Below are 26,592 nucleotides of genomic sequence, written 5' to 3'. Positions count from 1 at the left end.
AGGGTGAAATAAAAAAGTGTTTAACTTATGTTTTGAAACACACTTTTCTGCAACTTCACCATTTTAATTCGCTTTGACGCTTTCAGTTTCATCAGCTGTAACATTTTTATTGGTAATAGAACTCTAGGTAGACAAGACGGCCATTCTGTGAAGTTGATAATTTTTTAAATGTCAAAATAGTAAACTTTTTAATTTTATTTAAACTTAAAGCTACTTATGCCGTTCAAAAATTCATGATCTGAATCATATCGAAACCCAGAATATGTGCAAATGTCATTAAAGAAATTGTGCATTGTTTTCTAAAAATTTGGATTTTTGATCATTATTGAGCAATGCCTGGTTTCTCACCTTTCCAAAAAGTTCAAACTGAGATCACCTCACAAATAAACTTTTTTCGGCAACAACATTTTAGCTTAGATAACGCACGCTGGGACCAGTTTTAATGAATTTTCTTCAACAAACTGGAGATGGTCAAGCGCAATATGGGGTACATTTGGAGTGGAGTGACGGATTCATAAATCTCACTTCTACCCAGTCATGCTAATTAGAATCTAATTAGTGTTCTTGGTACACTCTCCGCCTCTTTCTCGGCACATTAACGTTTGTACGGTAGCCAGAACCAATTTAGGACTGAGGTAATTGAATTTTAATATTTCCTACTGCTTGATTCAAACTCGTGATCCAAATACTCGATTCAAACTCCTGACGTACACACCCAAAGACTGGTTGCCACCGTTCTCAAGTAAATGGCGGTGTAGCAAAGCCTCTGCTATCCCCGCCAAAAATTAACTGTAGACACGCGCAGTTGATAAACCGGCTGGCCATGGTAACACTTGTATTTTGTTGTTTTGTCATCGCTAACTTCCAAAAACTTCAATTTTGGTGAGGTTGACCTCATTCTCCTTAAAAGTACATAGACTGCATACAGGTAAACTCCAATCTATTGTAAGGTTTATGGGGGTTTAACGTCCCAAACCGACTCAGGCTAGGAAAGACTCAATCCTTTGTAGGTGTCCCTATAATGCTTAAGTGAACATTTTCACAATCAGAAGGGAAAAAAAAGCAGCAGAATCAAATATTCATAGACTGTGAATGACAAAACGTAAACAGTTTTAAGTCGCTATGTGCACAATATTCGTTCACACTGTTATCAGTTCATATCCTCCGTCAGACCACAGTATTAAGGGAGTACATTACAGAACCGAAAAAAATTACAGGGAATAAGTAACTGGTACTGCTACTGCGAACTTTCCATCAGCTGTTACAAGCTGGAAACGCAATACCATGCTCTAATGCTTATTCAGCTGATATAGCGACAACAGTCACAATAGTTTTTCAGTCACTCTGACCAAAGGGAAGCAGGACTACTGGGTTGTGTAGTCCAATGATCATTTCACAAAGGCATCTACCACAATAAATCGGCAAGCACAAGTATTCACATACAAACATCTGAACATTTCTCATTTCAAAAGCAGTGTTGAATGTGTTAATGACATCTTATATGTTCAGAAATCTGTAAGAAAGTTCCAAATGATGCACTCACTGAAGAAATCCCAACTTTCTCAGCTTTTCTAAGTGCAAAAAGGGCCAGGGCCTGGACCAGTGCTGGCAGTGGCACTGCTTGTAGGGCAAGCAGCAAAACCAGCTGCTGGCAACCTGCATTAAATATGAACATGATGATGTTGGTAGGTCATCCTCTGAAAAATGCATGCCATCTTTTTATCACCATAAATATTTAACACATTTTAATGTAAAAACATTTGCTCATATAAATTTACTGCACTGAAGTACTGCCTAGGAAGCCACAACATTTTATTTCACAGGCAGCATTATAATTGCTACAATGATATCATTATAGTGAACTAGAATATATTACAGTGGCACAACCGGGAGGGTGTGTCTGCCTTTCCGGCAGCCCGTTACGCTCTGGAAAGCCACCAGAAGCGCTGCTGCTTTCATACTGCAGCACGGCGGCTCAGCCCACTAGACATCACAGAGCACGGATAGGCAATATCCTGGGTCACATTAAAAGGGAGTACAAGATAGAGCCTGCATGCCAAGAACACTGCGAGCAAGTTTCAGCGGCAGTTGCAGCATTTTATGCCACAGCACACTTGGATTTTTTTACGAAAAGCGTAAGCCACGCTAGCACCGAAAGTCGTGAAAGTGCACAGCTTAAATTTCGCCAGTGTTAAACACTGCTTAGTGCACTTTTAATAAACCAGACTTCAGGCCTTTCTATATTTCCTAGATATCTTGGGCGTACCATGTGTAGAGCACTGCATTTAAATTGAACTGCATATGAAAAATTATGGTACAATCAGACATCTGATTCGACAATTACGCAAAAGCAGTTGGATTTACCCTAGATGAATACTTGGATGCTTTTACTCTAATGAATGTTTTTACTACATGCTGAGGCATCACACACAACAACTAATTGCCGTGGGGGGAAGAGTGATGATAGCAGTTCTTTAGCAGAAAAGGTGCTAAATTGACCTGATTCTCCACATTTGGAAAGACAGACTGCCAGCATCATCAGGCATAAATTTTAATCTGCAGAATGTTCAGAATTTAGCTTTATAGACTTCTAAATATATATCTGCACTGAGTGCTGAGTGGTGCGTGTTTGTACTGTGTGATATCAGTGCACGTTGAAGAACGCCAGGTAGTCAAAACTTCCGGAGCCCTTCATTACGGCGTCCCTCATGGTATGAGTCGCTTTGGAACGTCAAGCCCCATGAATCACAAACCATAAGGTTCAAATAAAAGAAAAAAGTTTCCGCTAGTAAAACTAACCGTACAAACAAAGAACAAACTTTTAACTTCAAAGTACTACAGAAAAAAAAACCTGGCTGATTGCAAGCGTACATGACACCAAATAAACATTAGAGACAGTACTCACGCTTTTTCGGTTCCAGGTTATGGCAGCGAGTACGGTCGATGCTTAATCACTGCGCTGAAAGGGTCATATATTTATAACTTTAGACGCATATCATCGCTTCTGATGGCTGGGTGATTCAATGAGAGATAAAACTGCCTAAATAATTCGTTTTTAATTTTCTCAGTTATTTTACTTATTATGCGCGCATTATTCAGTAGGCCAGCAGTGAATTTCATTTTGCGAAAATGCCAATATTTTAAGAGAAAAAAATTATAAGTGATATCATGGCAGAGGCAGCATTTTCAAGTACAGCTCAATTTCGCTAATTTGCCATGACGTAAGTACCTAGATAAGAAAGCATGATGTATATATTATTCGTGCTATATGTAGAGTTAAGAAGGAATATGTGGGCTTATTTCCACCATTTTGAGGAAGTTGTCGCTTACCGGAAAAAATTTTGAAAATGACACAAGTCTAGAACGACGTTATTTTCATTTTTTCTCCGCAAATATATAACACATATCCTTCAAATTTGCACAATGAATAACCATTGAGGTGCTAAAAAAGTATACCGGCTTGTTACATAATATTTGGAAGTGCAAAAAGTATTGCTATAAATCTTGCATTTTTGAATAGTCTTGTTTTTCAAAAATGAAAAGAAAAAATACGCCATCTCTAATTTTTCTTAAAAGTCATGAAACAAGCCTCTAGAAGGAGGAAAAAAAGTGTACAAAAGACCGTGTTGCATTATTTTGTTTCCAACAATATTATCCATGCTCAAAATTGTAGATTTTTTAGCATCACCCAGAGCGCCTAAATCAGGGGGGGGGGGGAGCAGCAAACGCTCTTCGCTGCTCTAAATTTTCCCCATATCCCAAGACTGAAACCTTTTCCATCAAGAGAGAGCGTACCTGATACTTTTTCGTGAACTGACACCGATCTGTAACATAAACAGAATTCAGTAGAACCGCTATCGCTGAGTGCAGGTAAACAAAAGTTCTTAATGTAATTTTCTGACTCCACAGTGCACATATAAGGTTGTCTTTCATTAAAAAAAAGCCAACTACAAAGTAGAAATGGACGCGGAAGTATACAACATCATTTCAAAGCCAATGTTTTTTTTTTGAAAACATCCAAATATGTGCTTGGCAGAGGTGCTTTACAAATGCACATTCTGTACCATAGGTATTTATTATTTATTTATTTAGGACGCTAAACGTGCCGCACGGCATAAAAGGTGATGCCATTAATGTACGTTATTACGTTAATACGTTACAAAAAGGCATGGAGTCCAGTAAGATGTAAAAAGTCACATAATCTTCGGGCATAAATGTTTTTAGTTATCCACAAGGTGAAATTTGAGTCATTGAGGACAGGCCTGCCTCTTGCAGAACGCGAGCGCGCACCAGCGAAGTTCCTGGGCAAGTCCACAATAGATGGTGAACAGTGGTGTCAGAAGCGGGTGTGTCGCAGTGAGGGCATTTTTCTGGCGCAGGAATCTTCTCACTTTGCCACTGGTGGCGAACTGCAGGCGTAACGGCCACTCCGACACGCAGCCGCCTCAGAGAGACCTCTTCCATCCGTGATAAGTTGGGAGGAAGAGGGGGAATAAGGGCACGTGTGTACACGGGGGAATAAGAGCACGTGTACGCCGCCTGAGGGAGGCTGAAGATGTTAAATGTGTCAGAAGTGGATCTGGTGGCAAAGAGGCAGGAGGTGTTTGCGGTACGTCCGCTAGACGAGATGACATGTCAGATGCGATGCTATCGACATCTGTGCGTGCTTGAAGCCAGTGTATGAGTATAGGGACCGGGTAAGATTTGCAAGCCGCATGTATGTCCTGGGAAACCCGAAGGGTACCACGCACTTTCTTTAGGTGCTTGAGAGCTTCTTGGGAATGAGTGAATAGGTGTACCTGCTTATAAGGAGGGTCGTCAGGTAAAGCTGCTATGGCATTTAAGATCGCTTGGAGCTCCAAGGGAAGAGGTGATGAATTTTCAGTACAGTAGGTCTGGCGGCTGTAGAGTTGAGGGTGTGTCGGGCTTATAAAAACAGTTGATCCCCCCGTTGAGGTTATGACGACATCTGTGTACAGGATGCAGTCATCATGTTGGGCAGAAAAAGTTGATGGTAATGGCGGAGAGGAGAACTCCGACTTCTTATGACAAGCTGGCTTGTTTGATGTAATGTGACAGTAGTCCCATGGAGGTGGTTGAGGCTCGAACATTGGACGAAGAGAAACTTTCCGTGCTCTGTTGGTTTGTCGCTCGGTAATTAAATCTTCCAGTGTGTTGAGCTGCGCATACTCCTGCAGCAGACAAATAGGAGTTACTCGGGGTAGACCAGTAATGACTCGCATGGCCTCGTAGTTGAGTGCTTCGAGTGTAGACCACTGTCGTTTCGTAAGTTGGTGAAACTGAGCCTGGTATAGGAGCCGAGGTTGAAAGACAGCACGAACAAGTTGACGAGCTGTATAGGGGCGGGCACCTCCAGAGCGATTGGCTATTCTGCGGATGAGGCCAAGTGTGTTTATAGCACTCTTGCGCATAGCTGATAACCAAGCCGTGCCTTTGCCTGAAGAATGAACATGCAGGCCCAATACATTGGTATGTTCCACTTCAGGAAGAGGTGCGTTGTCAATAGGGAGCACGAACGGAGTGGCTTTGAAAATACGGCGGCCAGCTTTATTGCCCACATGAACGTAACAGGATTTGGAGAGGTTGAGGGAGAGGCCAGTATTGGCAAGAAAGTTGTGTAGAAGATTGAGGGCATTTTGCAGAGAGTCTTGCTGCACCTGAGCTAAGCGATTTGTGGAGCAGAGAGTGATATCGTCGGCATATGCCAGAACTTGAACATTAGGAAGGGTGGAAAGACTGTATCAGAGGAATGAATGCGATGTTAAATAGAACTGGGGCTAAAACTGAGCCCTGCGGTACTCCGCGATTAGAAATGAAGCGGCCTGTAGGTTTACCATTAACACGGATAGCAAATGTCCTTTGTGAGAGAAAAGCATGAATTGCTCGACGTATCTGCAAGGGCATGCCAAGTGATGACATAGTATTGAGATTGGCTTCGTGAGGAATGTTGTCGTAGGCCTTCCTGATATCTGTTGCCAGGACTGTGCAAACAAGACGGCTGTAAGGTGAACGACGTATCACGTCGTTGGCAAAGTGGTCAAGACCATCTTCAGATCCGTATCCTGGTCGGAAACCAATTTGGAAAGACGAATATTTCTGATGATGGTCGAGCCACCAGGAGAGTCGAGTGGCAAGCAGTTTTTCATACAACTTGAAATAGTTGGGGTAAGAGAAATCGGTCGTAGGGCCCCAAGAGTTGTGGGTGATTTTCCAGGCTTTGGTATTGGAACTACCACTGAATGTTTCCAATCTGGTGGCATCTCACTGGATATCCAGATTTCGTTAAAAATTCTGTGAAGTGAAGTCAATGCTTCACCATCCAGATTCCGGAAAAGGGCATAAGGTACACCGTGATGACCAGGTGCAGTGTTAGGGCGGATGTCTTTAATTGCAGCTATAAGCTCAGCCATGGTGAACGGGCATGATATCTTATCCTCTGGCTCATGTTAAACTGACCGGAACAGGTGCAGGTGAACAGTCATAATTCGGAAAAAACTGAAGGGCAGCTCGCGAAGCATATTCATCTGGAGAAAGACGAAGGGCAAGACGAATACTCTCGGCATAGTCTTTGACGGATGGCTTGCGTTCCATGGAATGAAATACGCGCCACAAGTGGCGATTGCCGACAGGAGTACAGAGTTGAGAACACCACTCTGTCCAGCGCTTGTGCAGAAGGCGTTTAGAATACCGACGGGCTTTAGCGGTGACTCTATGAAGTTCCGTTCGTGCATACTGGTCTGAAGGATGCTGAGTGATGTACACGCCCAGCTGTTTGCGCCTTGCCCAGAGATTAAGGAGGTTGAAGTCAGGATTTGGTTGGTCTTCGTTCACAGTGGAAGAAACTGTGTTCTCAGTTAAGACAAGTATAAATGTCGAAAGTGCTGAGGCAGGAGTTATTGAGGCGAGGCGACAATCCTTGCGAAGACTGTCCCAAGAAGTTACATGGACCTTTCGGCGAATTTTACGCAATGTACTTGAAGCAAAGTCACTTAGGATGGGGGAGTGATCACTGCCCCAGGTGTCTGCGTCACAAGACCAGTGAGGATTGCCGGGACCCAGCCATCGCGTAAGGTCCGGAGTTGATGGAGGAGCACGCGGGCGGGTATAATTAGAGTTGTTGTTCAGAAGTGTAAACGACTGGTCAAAAAACGTGTCGTAAATCTGATCTCCACGTTTAGAGTTATGGGTGTAACCCCAGGCTTTATGTGGCCCATTAAAATCTCCACCAACTAGTATGGGTACACCTGGGTAAGAGGTGCGCAGATGTGTAAGCCATCCAAGGTTGAGTGTAGAGGATTGGGGTCGGCCGTAAAAAGAAACCAGTAGTACTGGAGTACATTGCGGCTTAGTGAGAATGGCAATTACTTCTTGTCGGGTATTGCACCAACGAGACAGGTCGACGGGAGAATGTGGTGTCGAACATATATAGCTGCTTTACCAGGAGCAAGACCACTACGGCGGTCGGGTATTGATGGATTGTGATATGCACAATAACCAGAGAGAGGAAGGATGGCATTATGCTCCTGAAGAAGGAAAGCCCAAGCAGAGAGTTTGCCTTCTTGAATGCGCAGCTTCAATTCAGGGAGCTTATTAGTAAGACCCCGACAGTTCCATTGCACGACATGGGAAGTAGCGTTAGTAGCCATTCGCTTGCAAAACAGATGAAATCATCTGAGGGAGTTGCTGCAATAGTATAATGAGGGATGACATTGAAGATGTTACAGATTGCCCTGATTGGTCATATTTTGAGTCTGAACGACTGTGTACATTGGACAAAGGAGGCACTTGGCAAACAGGCTGAACTGGCAGTATATGTGGACGTTGCAGTGAGAGAGCGACGACGGCAGAGCTGATCAAGTTGTTAGCGAACGTTGGCGATCGCGTCATCGATGGCAGAGATCTCATCAGGCATAGAGGAGGTTATTGGAGGAAATTCATCTTCTTTTCTCCGCTGGGTATGGGAACCTGTCTTTACAACATTGGCATAGGAAGGGCGGATACCGGAAGGTGTAGGCAAAGATGCTGGCGGCTTTTCAGTATCTGCCTCATCTGTGTCTGTCGACAGAGCCGCAAAACGGTTGGAGATCTTGACTCCAACCTGAGTAGGCGCAGCTAGCGGACGACGTTTCTTTCGAGGGCATTTGGAATAAGTGATGTCGTGGTCATTTGTCTTACAGAATGGGCAGCTAAATGAGGGAAGACCGTCTGCTGGTGGTTTGGGCAGAGTGTCTTGGGATGCAGGGCACCACTTTTTGATGTGACCTTGTCGCAGGCACCGATAGCAGTAGACTGGTGCAGGACGGAAAGGTTTCGGGTGAACGATTCGTCCATTGTAGAAGAATCGGGTAGGAAGTTCTAACGGCCCCGCAAGCAGTAGAAGAAATGTGCCTCGGTTTCCTAGTCGACGGGCATTAAGCACTGAGTGGGTGTCAGAGTAGAGATGCGTCATCACTTCTTTCGGAGGCGCATTAGGTTCGAGGTCGTAAATGACATCTCTGCAAGCCGGGTCCTGATGCTAGATAGGCCTGCACAGGTATATACTGTGACTCGCAGATATATAATTTGTCAATGCCACAGATCTTTTCAGCATCGCCAAGTGACGCTACTTGAACGGTGACAGAATTGGAGGGACGGTGGTAAATAAAGCCGCGGTACCCTGAGATGCCCAGTGCACGGTCAATGAGCTGCTGCACCGATCTTGAAGGAACTGACGTTATGTCGTATTGCACGGTAGGCTTAATGTGCACTCGGAAGGAGCGATCAAGTGTCGGGAGTGGATAGTTTGATGGTGTCGTCTTTGAAGGGGTAAGATAGGTTAGAGTGGCCTTTACCTTTTTCGCAGCCGGTTCAATACTGTCATCAGAAACAGTCCGCACAGGAGAGGACAGGAGTGATGTAGGGGTAGGCACAGAAACAGGCAAGGTGGTATGGATTATCGATGGTTCGTCCCCTGCAAGTGAAGGAGGTGACTTGAGCAACGATGAAATACCGGGTGCAGGAGAAGCTGAAGTGCTGAGGAGACATCCTTGAGGCTGAAGAGCAGGCGAAACGGCAGACGCATTGATAGCAGGATGTGATCATTCCATGTCGTAATTACTCTTCACGTCCATTGACCAGGCTGATTTAGGCCTGCGCGCCTCACGGCACGAACGTCGGCATCGTGAAGGAAGTGTCGGAGGGTCCGTCCCGAGACCTTGCGACGTATGCGTTAACCCCCTTTTTGTAAGAGTTTCATTTTATATCTATGTACCACTCCCCTCAATAATGCCCTGTGGGCCATGAGGGTATCAGAAATAAATAAATAAATAAAGGGCGACAGCCCAATTTTGTCTTCATCGTCTTCCTTTTCCATAGGCTTTTACCATAGGCATTTTCGAGGCTCTGTGATAAGCAAAAGCAGCAGAGCCATCACCAATCTAGGATATACCAGCATAACCAATCAAAATAAATTAACAGCGGCTAAAAAAGAAACCAAAATGCATTTTTTTAAATTAAACGTGAATTAGAAAAGAAAATTAGCCACAGTATGCCTGCAGTCAAACGACAAAGCGAGGGCCTGGGGACACACACAGCTTCATAGGTGCACGGTGCAGTAATAGAATTAAATGCAAAACTTTTCTTTAGATGCATTCCTACTATGGGCCGCACTCCAAGTTGTTACCTGCACCCGGCCGTAACGGCACTACCGAATCCTGCTTACATCACAGATCAGTGTCTGTCCTCAAAAAGTATTAGGTATGCACTCTCTTGAAGGAAAACGTCTCAGCGTTGGGATCTGGAGAAAATTTAGAGCAGCGGAGGGCGTGTTTGCAGCTTCTGTCCTTTATTTAGGCGCTCCTTCTGATGCTAAAAAACCACCAGTTCGAGCTTAGATAATATTGTTGGAAACAAAATATTGTAACATGTTCTTTCGTAATTTTTTCTTCACCTCCTTCTCGAGACTTGTCACCAGAGTTTTAAGAAAAATTGAAGATGCGGTTTTTGTTGAAAACATTATTGAAAAACACTACCGTATTCAGAAATGCCAAATTTAGGGCAATATTTCTTGCACCCTTTTAGCACCTCAATGCTTATCTATTGTACAAATTTCAAAAAAACGTACTTATTATTTGCGGAGAAAACAATTCTTGAAAATAGTCTCGTTTTCGAAATTTTTTCGAGCAAACAATTTTTTCAAAATTGCGGAAATAAGCCTGACATATTCCTTCTCACCTGTACATGTAGCACGAGAAATATATCCATCACGGCTTTCACATCTAGATTCTTACGTCATGGCAAATTTGCGAAAATGAGCTGTGCTTGAAAACGCTGCCTCTGCCAAGGCGTCGTTCATAATTTTTTTCATCTGCAATATTGGTACTTTCAAAAAACGAAATTCACTCTTGGCCTACTGAATCAAGAAAACTTAAAATATGAAATATTTAGGTAGTTTGATCTCGCGTGGATTCACCCAGCCTGGTATTGATAACTGTGGGAAAGATGGGACGAGAAATATTCATAATTTTTGCTCACAGCGCAACAAGAACGGGAGACGAGACAAAAGACAAACACAAACAAGCGCTGACTATTCACTGGTCCGAACCCACGACCTCCGAATATCGCGTCCGGTGCTCTACCGGACGCGATATTCGGAGCGCCGGACACGATATTCGGAGGTCGTGAGTTCTGATCCCACCGGCGGCATGGTTGTTTTTCTGCTGCTTTATAAGTAATTTTCTTTAAACTAATTGATTCGCACTGCAAATTAAAAAAAAACAAATTAGAAACATTCCCCTATCCACCTTGGTTTCGGTGACTGTTGGCTTCCTTAATATATATATATATATATATATATATATATATATATATATATATATATATATATATATATATATATATATATATATATATATATATATATATATATACCTTATCCGAGAGAAAATTCAGTTATCTGACCTCCCACGTGCCTTCCAGATAATTTTTGTTGTCTTGATAAGTCTTGTCTGTATATATACGCATTTTGTTCAATAAAAAAAACGGATGATAGTCGGCGCTTTTTTTTGTTTGCCTTTAGCATCGTGTCCCGTTCTTGTTGCGCTGTGAGCAAAAATGATGAATACTTACCAACTCGCCCAAATTTCCGCTTTGCTGAACGGGACGAGAAAGACGGAGGCGCTCGTGTTGTCCACCTTAAGCGCTGTTTTCAAGAGGAACTCACGTCAACAAGCCCAACATTCTACGCTTGTGCATGCACTGCTTGATGACTTACATGTATCAACGCAAAATCAAGATGGAAGCAACTCTCCACACTTCTCGCGTGCTCGATCCGCCCTCACTGGTGGCCTCACGAAGTCGCACACGCCATATCGTTGCAACCCAAATCCGTCTTCGCAGCAAGCATCCTGAACTGAACACGTTCGCCACGGAGGGAACACTGGAAAAAGACACGATAGGACTCGAAGCAGCTACAGGCAGCAGACAAACGTCCGTGCAAACGCCGAATTGTGCCCAACATCCTAACGTACCGCGGCTACCGCGGCCATGTAGGCCATGCCGCCGGCAAAGATTGCCTTCGGCTTCGGCTTCGGGTTCCAATGCCGCCAAAATCCAGCTTCTTCGGTCACGTGACGAGAACAAATTTTTCCCTTTTTTTTCTAGCAGTGCCCGCAGCTGTCCGCACCCACGCGGCGAAATAAAAAGAGAGGAGAAGGAAACTACAGTGTTCTAGAAGGTTAGGTTCTAGAACACTGTAAAGGAAACTGTTCGGGCCGGCTTGCCGGGTTGTTTTCAAGGCCACGTCGGCCCGTCGGCGCTCCCTCCCCGCAGTCTTTGCACAGGGGCAGAAAGGAACGGCGCGAAATATTCCCCCTTTTTTGTGTGTGTGATTTAGGAAATTCCGCCAGCAACTGAGCACAGGCCCTTGGCTGCCTTTGCGTCAGATGTCATGACATTTTTTTGCCGCGTCGGCTAGCTTTTTTAAATTGTCCCTAATTCGAGTCGTCCATATTAACAGGGGTCGTATAAACGAGGCACGACTTGTTTTCTTCACATGTTTCGGCTGACTTGTATTTTTAAAGAAAACGCAGCTTTACTCTAACCACGTAGCTGGCTAAGCCACGCTTACGTGTTTCGAAGAGACTCATGCAGCTCCGGTCTTGCTTTTTTTTTCTGGCGGGGGGGGGGGGGGGGGTTAAGAATCAGTGTGCGTGTGCTGTGTGCCTGAAAAAGTAAAATAACACTTGCTTGCAAGCCCCCTTCAAACCCAAATACTGGCACCGAGGTTGCTCCGAAAGAAAAGGTTGCACTTCCGCTGCGCAGCACCCACAGGGCAAGAATAGGGAGTCCGCGTTGGTTTTGCGACACAGGCGGTGGCATAGTTCCGAGAGAATTTTCAGCCTGAGGCGCACGCGACTAAGCATGTGGACGCGCCTCAAGCAGGGCTGTCGAATGGGTCCGAGTACTAAACGCCAAAGCGAGAAAAAGTAGCCGGAATGTAGCCAAATGTGAAAATGACATGTATCCCGAAAATAGCCCAAAAGTTTTTTTTTTAATGAGCACAACAAAATAATCACGAACTGGAGGGCTCCAATAACTCCGTTTTCTTCTGAAAATCGCAGCCTCCGTCATTCTCTTCATTTCGGCGCTGAAAGCGGACCATTTTGGTCCTAGCGCTTCGCCGCTGCGATCGGCTTACCTACTCTATTAATTAATCACTCTTCCTCCGACTCCTACCTTTCTTTCCTTCGAACTTTGCCTCCGTGCAACGGTCCGCTGCTTATGTTGTTTTTGAACAATTGAGCGACGCTGGCGGCTCGGCAATTCTTCTAGGAAAGCGCCGGCTTGATGTCATATGAGGTATTGCAGTGAACGAAAATTTCAGCGACAATTTTATTCTTATTGCAAAACGCATGCATACCCCCTCCCTCCCCTGCCCTTGAAACTCATATGTACAGAACATACAGTCGGGGACAAAAGTCTGGAGACCACGTGTTCCTGAAACGAAGCCGATACTTCTATTATTATTCAGCGGCTGGAGACCGCACTTGTGGAGATGAAAGAACAAAATTTTGACATTCACCTCCACAAGTGTTGTCTCCAGCCGGTGGCTAATAGCAGAGCTATTGGCTTCGTTTGAGGAACATGTGGTCTCCAGACTTTTGTCCCCGACTGTACATTCACAAAAGGAACATGGACCAGACAACGAGAAACACAGGTAAAATACAATGACAACAACTGCAGTTCTATTGCAGTGCCATAAGGGGCCCGAGGTTCTAAAGCAAATAACGCAACGCTTATATGCACTGATCACGTGGGCGATTGAAACTGCGTGGAAGCTAACTAGATTCTAAGTCATTTCTAACTAGCTCGAGTCTAACTTAAGTTAGTTTTTCAGTTTATTTCACATATTAGCCTGCCGTAAGCTTGAATATTCTAACATGGCTTAGGCTATCTGCCATCGTTCTGTGTTTCGTGACAAAAGTAGCAAAGAGATTTATTTGGTGCAGTTGCGATCATTTCAGTAAATGAAGTTCGGTTCGATATTCGAATTCTATGATATATATGTGATTTCGATGAAACGATGTCCAAGGTATACTTCCGGAATTTACTGGCGCCGCAAAGCCACGGTCGGAACTGGCTTTTAACGTTCCACGACGAGAAAACTACCAATCTGCGCTATTAACAGCTTCAGCTTTGCACCATTAACCTACGATGTTCAGAGCGTGGTCCGGCCAATAAATATAGCAGCGTCACAGAAATGGCCTAAATATTGCCGTTTTCTGACATTACTATATAGCTGCGAAATAAAAATAGGTGTAGAAAAGTGCTCACCATTTTTAAGTACCCTGAGATATATCGTTTAGAATAATACTACGTGACGGTCTGGTTCATCGTTGCTAAAAAAGGTTTTCGATTTATTTTTATGTGAAACTATAATTATCGCCCACCATATTGCAGAGGGCGCCTGGAAGCTGGTAGCGAGTGCCAGAGTTGGGAGAGATGCTGCAGCCTTAAAATTGATTCCATGCTATTTGATGGCTTGTGCTTCAGCTGGAAGAATGCATGTGGGGATTCGAAAACTTGCGTTTAAAACGCTGTTTGAAATACCAAAACATCAGCCCGAAATTTTACGCAGTTAAAAAACGCACCCGCTGGCTTGTATACGTAAAAACACTGCCATTACTGGAAACGGTCCATGCGTGTTTGAACATGATATAATGGTGCCTAGGGAGCCCGTCTCGATTTCGGCTGCCTTGTTACAGAAGAGTGCACCAATATTACGCGTGACGAACCACAAAGCGTTCTCAGAGTGAAGGTTTGACGCAGCTGTGCTAAAAAAAATGCGTGGCTGTTTTAACTAGCACCATGCCATTGTGCAGAACCTGGAAGTATGCATAGAGGATACTGTATGTATGGTAAAGGTGTCCAGATTGCCGCGCAATTTAAAACACTCAAACGGAGATATTTGTTTTCCGCATTTCAATTTGAAGCCTTTTCGTTAACGTCGAAGTTTTTTATCGATGTGTGGCAAGATTTGTTTCCAGGTCTGGACATAATCTTAGAGTGCCTGTCAGTGCCCTCCAGCTCCCTCGTTCATATTCTCCTAGCGATTTCATGCCTGTGGACCGGACCTGCGGCCGTGCAACTATTCTGCGATTCCCGGCCAGTTGATAATAACTTATATTCTCATCTAGTTTTGCTCCGACCCTTCTGTGCTGAGTGATTATACGGGCGTTACACCATGGGCCATTCTTCCCTAGGCCCTGCGTTATGTCCTCAGCAAATCGGAGGCTACTCAAACTGTCACGATTGAACTCTATCTCCCGCTCTTATCCGAATCCATCGCTCTGAAGGCGTCTCGCAAACGCGATGCACAGGAACGAAAAAACTTGCGCCGCGTCGATCTACATTTAATTCATGTTCGCCACTTTTATTAACATAAAGAAGATTCTGCAACGAGGTCCAGCTCTGTTGAACTACGTTTTGATACGCTTGAACAGCGACTCAATCCGTTGGCGACGCTCTCGTGATGTAGTTCTTTGTAAAGTGGTTTGCACTGACATCAGCTTGGACGAGATTATGAAAAGCAAGGAAATATGCTTCAATATTAGTAGAAATAATCGTTAAAAGACTACAGCTGTAACAAGACGGAAATCATTTAATTACATGCGAAAAAAAGAGCCTGATTTTTTTTTCTAAGAAGCCGTGACGTCACGGGAGTCATTTTTGGTCGCACAGGCTACCTTTCGCTGCGTACGCGGAAAAAGGTTGGCGATAAGCGGATTACGGAAAACGTATTGCCTTCACCGCCGTAATCTAGCCTCAGAGGTGGCGGCCGCTAGGACGGACGTTGGTGAAAACTGTACTGTGAAGAATACTACGGATGTAGGAACTGCAAGCAAATGAAACATGCAGCGAGACAGAGGATAAAGCCACAAAGCAGGTACCAACTCGTCTGTCACCCCCCAGAGAGGAGTACAGTGTACAGTGTGAAAAGATCGGGAAAGGAGCTTCCATAAAAGCAGCACATTCCAAAAGGGCTGCATTCCAAGGGCATTCCAAGTCAGCATGTCAGCAATTGCAGAGGTGTTTTTAGAAGCAAGGAAGGGTGCACTTCTCATTCGTGATTTTTCTCGCCTCCTAAAGCCCTTCTTACTCTTTTCCTTCTTGCTATACACGTTTCCACGTATCGCCATATTGCTGGCCGGACTGCTTTTTGTACCTGGCGCTAAAATTAATCCCGCCTGCGCTCTAACTTCCTCCATTCACCCCTCTGCACCTGTAGCCCGAACAATGAACAACCCACACACCATGGAACGGCGGCGAAGGCATTTTCCTCTCCATGCCTAGCCTCTGCTGCAGACAGCGCGCGACCATCCGGAGTTTTCCTTCTCAAGAAGAATGTGAGTGTGTCGTTTGGGTTCGAGACCTTTTAGTTGGAAAACAAGCTTTCCGGAAAAGACGACTTACTGGTATCCGCAAGTGGTCAGTTGACAACTTGAAGAATAGTAGCACCCTCTGCAATATAGCACTTATTTATCAAACGGAAACCCTTGTTCACATTTCCGCATTTTTGTTCGAAAAGGAAGAGGAAGATGCTCTTTTATCTGTATGAGAGGGAAGTTGTTGAAAGGACACAATGAATAGCCAAAAGTTTCAGTGAATCCAAAATTTCTACTGGCTTTACAGAGCGCCAAGTTCGCCTCCTGTACCAACACTGGTCTCTAGCTTATCCACAATAAATACTCGCTCTCTCTCCTTTAGTGTGCAGAGCATGACTGCGAACGCGAGGAACAGGTGGAGACCGGTACAATGGTGCACTATAGTACCCTTGCGCAACAAAGTTGCTGGTGACCTGTGGGGCTTCAGGTTCACTGAGATTTGGGGGCATCACTCTCTGTTCTTTTATAAAAAATATAAAACGGAAGGCTATTGACTCACCTTCCCTCTGTTGGCAGAGCAGGAAATTAAAAGGCTGTCCGTGAAGGTGTCTTATAGGTTCCAACTTTCAAAATTCCAGAAAAGCTGACTTACAAGAAGTTCCTTTCCGACAAACACCCTCGTTCACAGGCTGGCTTTCACTTCCATTTCTACCCACAACCGGGGTTAGCCTGAAGAGAGCTGAGTCAGTCGCCCTCCATGGTAATCTATTCAGAAACGTAGAGGGGTATTCACCTTAATCTTTGCAAACCTGAACTCAAGACGGTTCCCATCAGTTTTGGAAAACGGGAAAACGCCGCCCCGACGACAAGCGGAACCGGTCTGGCCGGGCCGGCGGAGGCTGACGCGCTCGGAGCGAAATCGACACATGCTCCTAGTTGCCGCTGGTGTGGTCGGGGTGCGCCGAAGCCGCCGAACGTGTCGGCGGTCAAGCGCCGTTGGAGGCTAGAGGATATCGTTGTGGCCAACGTGACGTCGCCGTGCCCCGCGCGCGCGTTACGTCGGAGTACAAACGCGCCCCGCGTACTACCACGAGGGTCCAGCTTTACATCGCTGAGGGTGCTCACCGCTTAAGAACAACTTGCTTCAAGGACGTGTTCATGCAACTGCCCTCATCCGACGTGCTTTACGAAACAACGTTGGTCACGGCACCATCTTAATGCTGTAAGTAAAATAACGTGCCACCTCGTATTTGAGAAATGAAGAAATACGAAAACCTTGATCAGTGCAAGTTTAAAAAAACAAAAGGTTGCGGAAATGAATCCTGACCTCACATACATGTATTCCTTCTGGCTGCCTCTTTGCATTGCACCATAAAAAAAGATTAGTCATTGTCATTGTTTTCGGTTTTGTTGCTAAAGGAAAAATTACACCTAGGGCGGTAAGTTATGATCAGAAACTCTGGGAGGATATAAACAGCAAAGCTTCTATGAAAAGCTTTTTCTTCTTATAAGACATCTTGCTTTAACTTCCACATGGAAAAAAGATGTCTTTTTGATCATCTAGAACTGCCGCCCTTCAGAGTTTACTTCGTAAGAAAAAAGAAAACTGTGCATTTTTCAGTAAAAAGAACCCGCTAGCATAGAGATATTGCGCAAGTGGAAACAATGCTGCAGTATTGCTTTAGCCTAAAACATTTAAGTCACTAAACCCAATGTGCCTCGAGGAGAAACCTAGGAAGCATTTTTCCGCCATATTCGTCATAAGAAACAAAACACAGTTCTCAACAATGACAAAAAGAGTAAAAAAGGTGCTACTTTCACGAAACAGACTAAACGTCTCGCAGGAGGTACTTTTTTTAATAGCGTCGTTTATTGCCTCAGGGCATAAGGGGAGTTACGAAGAAAAGAGAAAAGAAAGAAAAAGAAAAGAGTGGGTGGGTGTTAAATAAAGCAGGAAAGATGCGCCGATCTAATGAAGGCGAGGAGGGAGCGGTGATGTGGCCCCTGCGTCCAATCAATATATGAGGACAGGTTGTCTGGGTGCAGACCCGCTGCTGCCAGGTAGCGAATTCTAGTTGGCTTCAGTGCCGGGCAATCCCACAACAAGTGGTGAATGTCAGCCTCAGTGTCTTGTGGGTTGCAGACTGGACTTCCTAGGCGGGGATATAAGTGGCGAAATTGAGGCCACGTCCGAGTTACGGCAGGAGTGAGGGCAACTCCTGCCCGGATCCTCCGGAACACAACCTCCTCTGCACGGGTGAGACCGCGGGGGAGGGTTATCGCAACGGAGGGGCGAGAGCACGTGTGCGGCGCCGGAGGTGTTCCTTTCTTGTGAGAAGGAGGGTAGCATCATCCATACTGAGGAATTGAGGCATTGACGTGGGTAGGGTTGGCAGGCGGGTTGCAGAATCTGCAGATCTTTGTGAATTGAGTAGGTCACGTGGGACCCACTCAATTCGAATGGCTTGTGGGATGCGAGCCGCCAGGTGATGTATATTCTGGCACATTTCTGGGCTGCGGCTGACGCGTCGGAGTAGAGTTGCTTGAAGGGCGTCAGTACGGATGATAATTTGGGCTGTAGGGAGCAAGGTAACTGCGACTACAGAGCGAAGCGCATCTTGTATAGCAAGCAGCTCAGCACAGAAGGAAGTAGGGGGTTCCGCGAACCGAAACCTGGCCGTCATGTTCAGGCTGGCAGGGACAGTAAAGCGCGGTCGTCGTTACAAAGTCCTAGATACTGGCATTAACATATATAATAATTGAGCCGCGGGGTAGGTGACTATCTTGTTCCGCGATTAGCTCGCGAAGGGACAATGCCGCATAAGGTGAGGTTGGGCGACGTAGATCGGTAGGTTTGTTGTCGCACAGCTGCACGAAGTACTATGGAAGAAGAACTGACGGTGGCGGCGACAGTATGGTGTGTGATGAAGCAAAGGTCCGGAGTGCTCGCGGTGAATGCAAAAGGGTGGCCCTAAGGCTACGAGCATCACGGCGCTGCTGCGCAAGCTCGTCAAGGGTATTGAACTGAGCATTTTCTTGAAGTGCCACGACCGGCGTGATGCGTGGAAGGCAAGTGATAGCTCTCATTGCCTCTAGATTGACGGCTTCCAGGCGATCCTACTGAGCTCTAGTTAATTGTTGGAACTGTGCTTGGTAAATGAGGCGTGGTTGCAAAACCGTTTTCACCAAATGTCGTGCGACATGGGAGCGAGGGCCGCCGCTTTTGGAAGCAATACGTCTGATTAGGTCCAAAGTCTGCAACGCCTGCTTTTAGCCTGAGAAAGCCAGGCAGTACCTGTTCCGGACTGATGTATCAACAAACCCAGAATTTTCAATGTCGAAGATTCTTGAACTGGGGTTCGAGATAGCTGGAGACGGATTGGCATGGCAGCGAGTTTACGGCGTCCCCAGCGGTTGGCCACTGGCATGAACGTAGTTTTGCTCACTGAAAGCTGTAGGCCGACAGACATAGTGTAATTGGCGGTAATATCTAAGGCTGACTGTAGGGCCACCGCTTGAGTTAGCAGGTCTTGGTGAGTGCTCCATATAGTGATATGATCGGCGTACAGTAAGAACTTAACGTCAGGGACATCATGTAAGCGCCATGCAAGAGGAATGAAGGCAATATTGAACAGTGTTGGTCACAGCACCGAGCCTTGGGGTACACCGCGAACAGATTCAAATGATCCTAGGGAGTCACCACTGAGGTGTATGGCAAATCGTCTGCCTTCAAGGAAGGACTTTATAAAATTGTATACTCGAAGAGGGAAATGCGGCATGTGAATTGAATGCAAAATGGCAGCATGACTTATATTATCGTAAGCCTTTTCGGTATCCTTGTCGAGGACGGTACGTACACTGTGGCTGAGAGTTGATGACAGAACTTGCGACGCCATTACAGCCAAACGATCTTCAGCGCCGATGAATGGACAGAAGCCAATTTGTGCGGGGTGGTAGAAACCGTGATGCTCCAGCCACCACGACAGTCGTGTGGCTAACATTTTCTCTGTCCGCTTGCATAGTGTTGATGTTAGAGAAATAGGCGTGAAGTTGCCAAGATGCGTCGGTGGCTTCCCTGCTTTTGGAATTGGGATCACAGTGGCCAATTTCCAGGTCTCAGGCACCGAGCCGTTTAGCCATACTGTGTTAATGGTGTCGAGAAGTTGAGGGAGGACAGCACAACTCATGTTCTTGTACACCTCATATGGAATGGCATCCGGACCGGGCGATGTCTTTCGTTTAGCCTCATATATTGCTGCAAGCAACTCAGGCATGGTAAAAGGAGACGCAATACCCTCGGCATCTGGTGCTGATGACAGTTTATTTACGTAAGCTGGAATCCCGGCCAAGTTAGACTGGGCAGATGAAAGTGGCAACACATCATATTTTGGAAAGAATTTCCATGCCGCTCCTCTGGCGAAATCATCCGGAGACAAGTTAGCTGCGAAGCATACGGTGCTAGCTGCGTCGGGGCGATGGTGACCGTGTTCCATTGGACGGAAAGTTCGCCAGAGAGATGGATTCGACAACTTCGCAGAAAACTGCTCGCACCACGCATGTCACTGCCTTCGTGATAGATCGCGTTCATATTTCCGAGCCTTGGCAGTAGTATAGTTCAGTCTTATACGTGCCTTTGCAGATGTGGGATCAACTAAGGCTGCCAGCTCGGCCTGCCGGGGAGCAGCCCACAAGTTTAGCAGACCGATTTCTGGAACCGGTCGATCGATGTCTGCCCAGGTGCAGGTGGTAGCCCTATTTAACGCGCATTGTATGCGGTCAACAAGCGGTGACGACTCTGCAGGGAAATCCTGGACAATAGCACGGAAACAATTCCAGTTGACCACCGTGCACTTGCGGCGTAACCGGCGAGCACGTGATGGATGGGCACCGATGATTATAGGGTGGTGGTTACTGCCCCAACAGTCAGGCTAACGGTTGCCACGAGGGAGTGCCGGGGCCAGACCACCACGTTAGATCAGGAGCATAGGTAGTACTGTGACTGTGACGCATAGCCAGCGTTGCTGAACTGGGGTGATCTAGAAGAATAAACAACGCATCCGCGAAGGCATCCCGCACACGCCTGCCGCGGGGGCTCGAAGTAGGGCACCTCCAGTCTGGATGTGGGGCGTTGAAGTCACCTCCGATTAAAATCGGACACCCGGGGTATTTCCTACGCACAGTCAATAACCAGTCCAGATTAATACCGGAGGGAGCGCCACCCGCTGGTTTTACGTAGTAAGATACCACCACAACAGTTGCCATGGGTAATTTTACAGAAACTGCAACTACCTCCTGATACGAGGTGCACCAAGTTTCCAGAGAGACGCATACATGATGGAAACGCGTGTTAACGTACACCGCCGCGTTTCCCGGAGGGGAAGCAGTGTGTACACGATGGTCGTTCATTGAAGGCGACGCATAACCACTGAAGCCCGGGATTGCTGGCAAGGCATTGGTCTCCTACAGTAACATGGCCCACACCTGGAGCTTGTGCAAGCGAAGACGGGTTTTGAGCTCTCCCACTTTAGTGGAGAGGCCTCTACAGTTCCACTGGAGCACATCAGAAAAGCCGGAACACGCCATCTACGGTCAGTAGTCCAAGCGTTGCAAGAGAACAGATGTCAGGTTGGATAACTGGGTAACTATGAAGCGGAGCATGGATGCTGTAGAGTTTTCTGGCAATGTAGCAGGTACTCTGGGAGGAGCGGTGAAAGAAGCTGGTGGGCGGGACATGTTCGGTGCTAATTCATCATTTCTAGTGGCGGTGCCACATCCCGGTGAATGTCTACGGCGGGCAAGCAGTTCACGGTGTTGTCGGAGCCTTGAGACCTCTGCCAAAAGGCGTGTAATTTGGTCATCAACTGCTACCATGTCACCATTGAGAGGTTCCGGGATGCTAAGCTGTTTTGTAGCCTGCTGATGTCGGCAGTCCTTACGCACTTTATCGCTATAAGTCTGCTGGGTAGCAGTTTCATGAGTGTGCAGCACGGGAAGTTCGGGCCACTCGTCATCGTCCGACTGGAGAGGTGCAAACCGGTTGGAAGTCTGCACAAGGGGCGTGTTCACATTCTCAGTCATTTCCTTAGAATACCCACGACGAATCTTTTCTGTTGCCTTCTGCTTTGTGGGGCAAGTGGGTGATGTGATGTCGTGGTCGTCAGTTTTGCAGAGGCCACATCTGTACGCCGCTGCGCCTTCTGACACAGGCTCCACTTGAGTTGTGAAAGGGCAGGATCTACGCATATGGCCAGGTCTGAAGCAACTGTAGCAGTAGACGGCGGTTGGTTTGTATGGCCGAGGCCGTAAAATGCAGCCATAATAGTACAAACAGGCCGGCGGTGTTGGTGGGCCTTGCAGGGTGACTATGCATGAGCGCCCTTTTCCCATGTAACGTGCTTGGATCGCTCGGTGAGTGGAACAATAAAGCTCACGCTGAAGGGCGGCCTGGTTCTCATTAACATCGACGTTGTAGACAACACAACGTTGCAAGTCGGATCCATCAACCAGGTACACCTGTACCGGTACCGAGACCTCGCTGCTAACTGTAATGCACTATAGCGTTTGCAGACGTTCCACGGCAGCTAAAGTCGGGAGCCACACAGCAACGATATTGGACTTCTTTCTGGCCGTAAAGCCGCGAAAACCTTTCGTTCCGAGACATGCATCCAGATTTGCCTGCAGAATTCTGGTCGGTTATATCTGTAAGGCTTTTCGTTGCGAGAGATTTAATAGTGGCTTTGTAACTCACTGAGCCGTGGGTAGACACAACTGGGCGGTCTGTGGTTATGCAGGAACGTTTGCCTTGTGAGCCGCCGATGGCCGAAGAGGTACGCGTTGCAGCGTCTCCTGAAGGGTGCTTTTGAGAAGAGCGGAGGGCCGGCGGCCCGATTGGCGGGGCTGATGACAGGTCCATTGGAGTGCTCAACGTGGCATGTGGTATTGGTAGAGGTCGATCCAGAAGTACAGGCTGAGCAGCCGCATCTGTGTTCCGTCCAGAGGGTAAAGCACTCACGAGTTGTACATTTAGAGAAGGCAAGGCAGGCGCCGTATCTGATGAAACAAAGGCACGATTTTGGAGGTCCGGCCCATGCTCAGTGGGCTTTTGTACTGGCGAGAATGCCACCGAGGCAAGCGGCGCAGGCGGAGCTACCCCCGCCAGCATGTCACCGGAGGCGCTAGGCCCAGCCGTGGTGCGCAGTTCAGGTCCAGGAATAACTGCGTGACATTTGCTGTATGAGGCGCAACCAGGCGGCGACTGGGCGTCCGAAGCCTCCTCGGATGGCGTGAATCCAGTTCGTTTGCTATAGAGAACGTGGTTACGCGGCAGGCGAAATTTTCACAAGAGCGATGTGAAGGCACCTTAACAAGGACACTCTTAAAGGGTGCAAAGGTACTTAAAGGGTGTAAAGTTATTCCATGCCTGCCGAGAAGGGGTAAAATTCGAAGTTACTCCTTTCTTACACATTTTTATAGACTGCGGGAACCAACAGAAGAGGATGTGAAGGCCCATAGTGTGACTGATCACACCATTCGAGTTTCCGAAAAACAAGCTCAGCCAGGGGAACGTCCGTCTCGCTACGTATATCCTGGCATAGCGGAGCTAAGCCACTGCCAATTTTTTGCAATCCATCGTACTGCGCCATAGTGCCCCTTAGGTGCTTCTCAGTGACCGCGGCCGGCTGTTCCTGTCGAGACTTGTTGCCGAAGTTCTTCTAGCTTCCTCTACACTTCACAAGATGACCTTTAACTGCCACCCTGACAAATGGCCTGACTAAGCGGTTCCACTGCACCCTTTCAGATATGATTGCTATCTACACCATATGCCAAAAGTAACCGAGCAACAAGTTTTTACCTCGCAAGCGTATATTGAATCCTTTACGGTACTCCTAAAGACCGAACAGTGTCAAAGCGTGAGGACGAGACCTCACCTTATTTTGCAAAGATCCAGGTGTTGCTAAAAGGTTACTTTCGGCAAAAACGGTACGTCGAACCTGACCACCAAAATAGGGACAAAGTCGTTCCTTTCGGCACTTTTGCCTATACAATTCCGCATTGCGACAAATCACTGGTTACTCCCAGTTTTTCGTCGGTTACGGCCTTCCTCCCACTACCCTTCTCGGCGGCTCTTCTCGACTCCTGCGAGCTCCTGCCAGTGTGTTCCCGACCAGTTCCTCTCCCGAGTGGCCCGATGCAGCCACCTTGATTGCCTGAACACTGAAGCCTGCCAGGAAGATCGTAAGAGTCGATACGATGCGACGCACGGCGCTGTCTCACTCCGCTCTGGCGACGAGGTCATACTTTGCACCCTTCTGCGAAGCCTGTTATTTGCGACAAGTCTCAGCCTCGCTTCATATGAACCGTATATGTACTTCACAAAGAAAACGGCGCGAAATACGGGGACAAAACAGAAAGATACACGACAAGACCAGCGCCAACTTAATACTGAATTTTATTTCGCGTCAAACCTGCCTTTTTATAAGCCAGTGCGTCGTAACATCCGTGCAATCACGGATTCGCAAACTCACGAAGCCAACACACGCAGCACAATTAACAGATCACTGAAAAAGATCTAATACATGAAGCACGATAAGTAACCACGTAAAATACTTTTTATCATGGCCATTCGGAAGAAAAAACCCAAACAACGTCAATAAAAATATAGCAAACAGCTCTACATCAGCATGATAATCAAATGATCATGACCAAACAACCCTTAACAACCGAAAACGATACAACCGCATGAGGAGTGATCGAGATGACCGACAAAAACGTGGAAAAAAAGGTGAGCAATGAAGGTTTAAGACCAAAGCCGCGTCAAAGGTACAAAAGGCGAAAGACGTGATGAGTGCAAAAACCTTTAACAACCGAAACCGATCAACCGGCAACCAATGTATGATATCCGATGACCAACAAAAAACACGGAGAATAAAGTACAAAAAAAGTTAAAACAGGCTCGGACAAAAGACTGCGTCAAAGGCCGAAAATGCGAGCAGGAATACGCACAAACAACGGCACATCGTCAAGTGGAGTAGCACCTAATGCCGAAGGGAATACACGACAAAACGAATAACCTACAAAAACCTTCTAGCAAAGTGAACTCCTCGTTGGTAAGCGTAATGGATGGCTTTCTGACGCATCTGCTGACTTCTTTCGAGATATAATAGGCATCCGCCACCTCTCTCTCGAATCTGTCCTTTCCACTCCTCAAGAAGATAGTTTTCTCCAACTCTGGGCGGCAATTCCTGCAAGCTTTGCAGTAATCCATTAGGAAGCTTCGTGCATTATTTCGCAGATTTCGGCAGTGCTCGCTGGAACGCTCGTTGAATCATCGAACTGTTTGACCAATGTAGATGAGCCCCCAGCTTAAGGGAATCTAGTAAACAACTCGAGTCCTTCACTGCATGAAATTGTTTTGATGTTTCTGTTGTGTGCCAAAAGCAGCGGCGTACCGTGCGTGTGTTGGCAACTGTGGACAAGCTGCATGCGTGCGTATTGACGCGTGTGTGTGTGTGGTGCCGGCGGCATGGCTTCAATGTTGTGTGTCAGTATTGTACCATGTTCTTAGTTGTGCAATAAATGAAGTGCAGACACAACAAATGGCGACGAGGACCGGATCAAGAACGCTCCAAGAACGGCCTGAAGATCACCACATCAAGCGACAGTAACTGGCAGCCGCAAGAAGAGCATTGACAAACACGAAGTGTCAGGCCTAACTCTGCGAGCCCTACGCTGGGCGGGAGAACAATGGCAGCTCAAGCAGCGCTAATCGGTAAGCTCGACAGTTTCGATGACACTGTTGAAGACTGGTCGTCGTATATAGAAAGGGCGGACGAATACTTCGCGCTCAACAGCTTACCGGAAGAGAAGGTAGCGGCTATAATTACAAGCATGGGAGCGAAAACTTACGCTATCCTTCGCAAGCTGACCACGCCGAACAAACCCTCAGAGAAAACGTACGCAGACATCAAAAAGTATCTGGGAGACTACTTTTCACCTGTGCCTCTTGAAATGTCTGAGCGACATCGGTTCTACAAGAGACTTCAGAGAGAAGGTGAGTCTGCTAACGAATATATGGCAGAACTGCGGCGGCTTTCACAGAACTGCAACTTTGGGTCATTTTTGGACCAGGCACTGCGGGATAAATTTGTGTGCGGTCTTCGCTACGTGCAAGTCCAGCAGAGATTGCTAACCGCAAAAAAGGTTACGCTAGAGCACGCCCTTGGCGAAGCAGTAGCACATGAACTTGCCGTGAAGGACATCGCCGAATTCAAAAGCAGGGAAGAAGTGCCGGCTTCCGAGGCTCATGTCGAGAAGGAAGCACGACGATGTTACAGGTGTGACCGCAAGGGGCATCCACCGTCGAAATGCAAGTTTCTCACAAGTGTTTGCCACAAGTGCAATAAAGTTGGCCCCATTAGTACCACGTGTAAAAGCAAGTCAAGCGACGCCAATAGAGCACCACGCCGGTCAAGCCTTACAAGAATAGGCATGCTTCAAGAAGTCAAGTGCATGCCATTGAACAAGACAGTGATGCATTTGAACTTCTGGCACATGTCGACGATAGGAACAAAAGCAGTCCGATCTGGCTGAAGCCACAGATCGAAGGGCACACATTGGAAATGGAGATGGACACTGGATCCAAGTATTCTCTTGTGCCAAGAACCACGTACGAAGCGCATCTCTCTCATCTGCCTCTGGAGGGAACTTC

At 46.7% G+C, this 26,592-nt stretch overlaps 3 protein-coding genes across 4 annotated transcripts in view; 1 reads left to right on the top strand and 2 right to left on the bottom strand.

Moving 5' to 3' along the window:
- Positions 1 to 26,592, top strand: part of LOC144099536 (uncharacterized) — a 325,768-nt gene that overhangs the window by 224,483 nt on the left and 74,693 nt on the right. The gene's annotated exons all lie outside the window — the stretch shown is intronic.
- LOC144099535 (serine dehydratase-like) overlaps positions 1 to 26,592 on the bottom strand; it is a 78,746-nt gene that overhangs the window by 29,105 nt on the left and 23,049 nt on the right. The window lies entirely within an intron of this gene.
- Positions 6,187 to 8,001, bottom strand: LOC144096849 (uncharacterized). Its single transcript, XM_077629703.1, has 2 exons — positions 7,997 to 8,001; positions 6,187 to 7,450 (listed from the first exon to the last, which is right to left on the bottom strand). The coding sequence occupies exons 1-2, from the start codon at positions 7,999 to 8,001 to the stop codon at positions 6,463 to 6,465; spliced, it is 993 nt and encodes a 330-aa protein (XP_077485829.1). The 3' UTR covers positions 6,187 to 6,462.

This window comes from Amblyomma americanum, chromosome 7 (assembly GCF_052857255.1).
Source record: "Amblyomma americanum isolate KBUSLIRL-KWMA chromosome 7, ASM5285725v1, whole genome shotgun sequence".
Lineage (NCBI taxonomy): Eukaryota > Metazoa > Arthropoda > Arachnida > Ixodida > Ixodidae > Amblyomma > Amblyomma americanum.
Note: the sequence above shows the minus strand (reverse complement) of the source record. Positions and strands in the feature narration are given on the sequence as shown.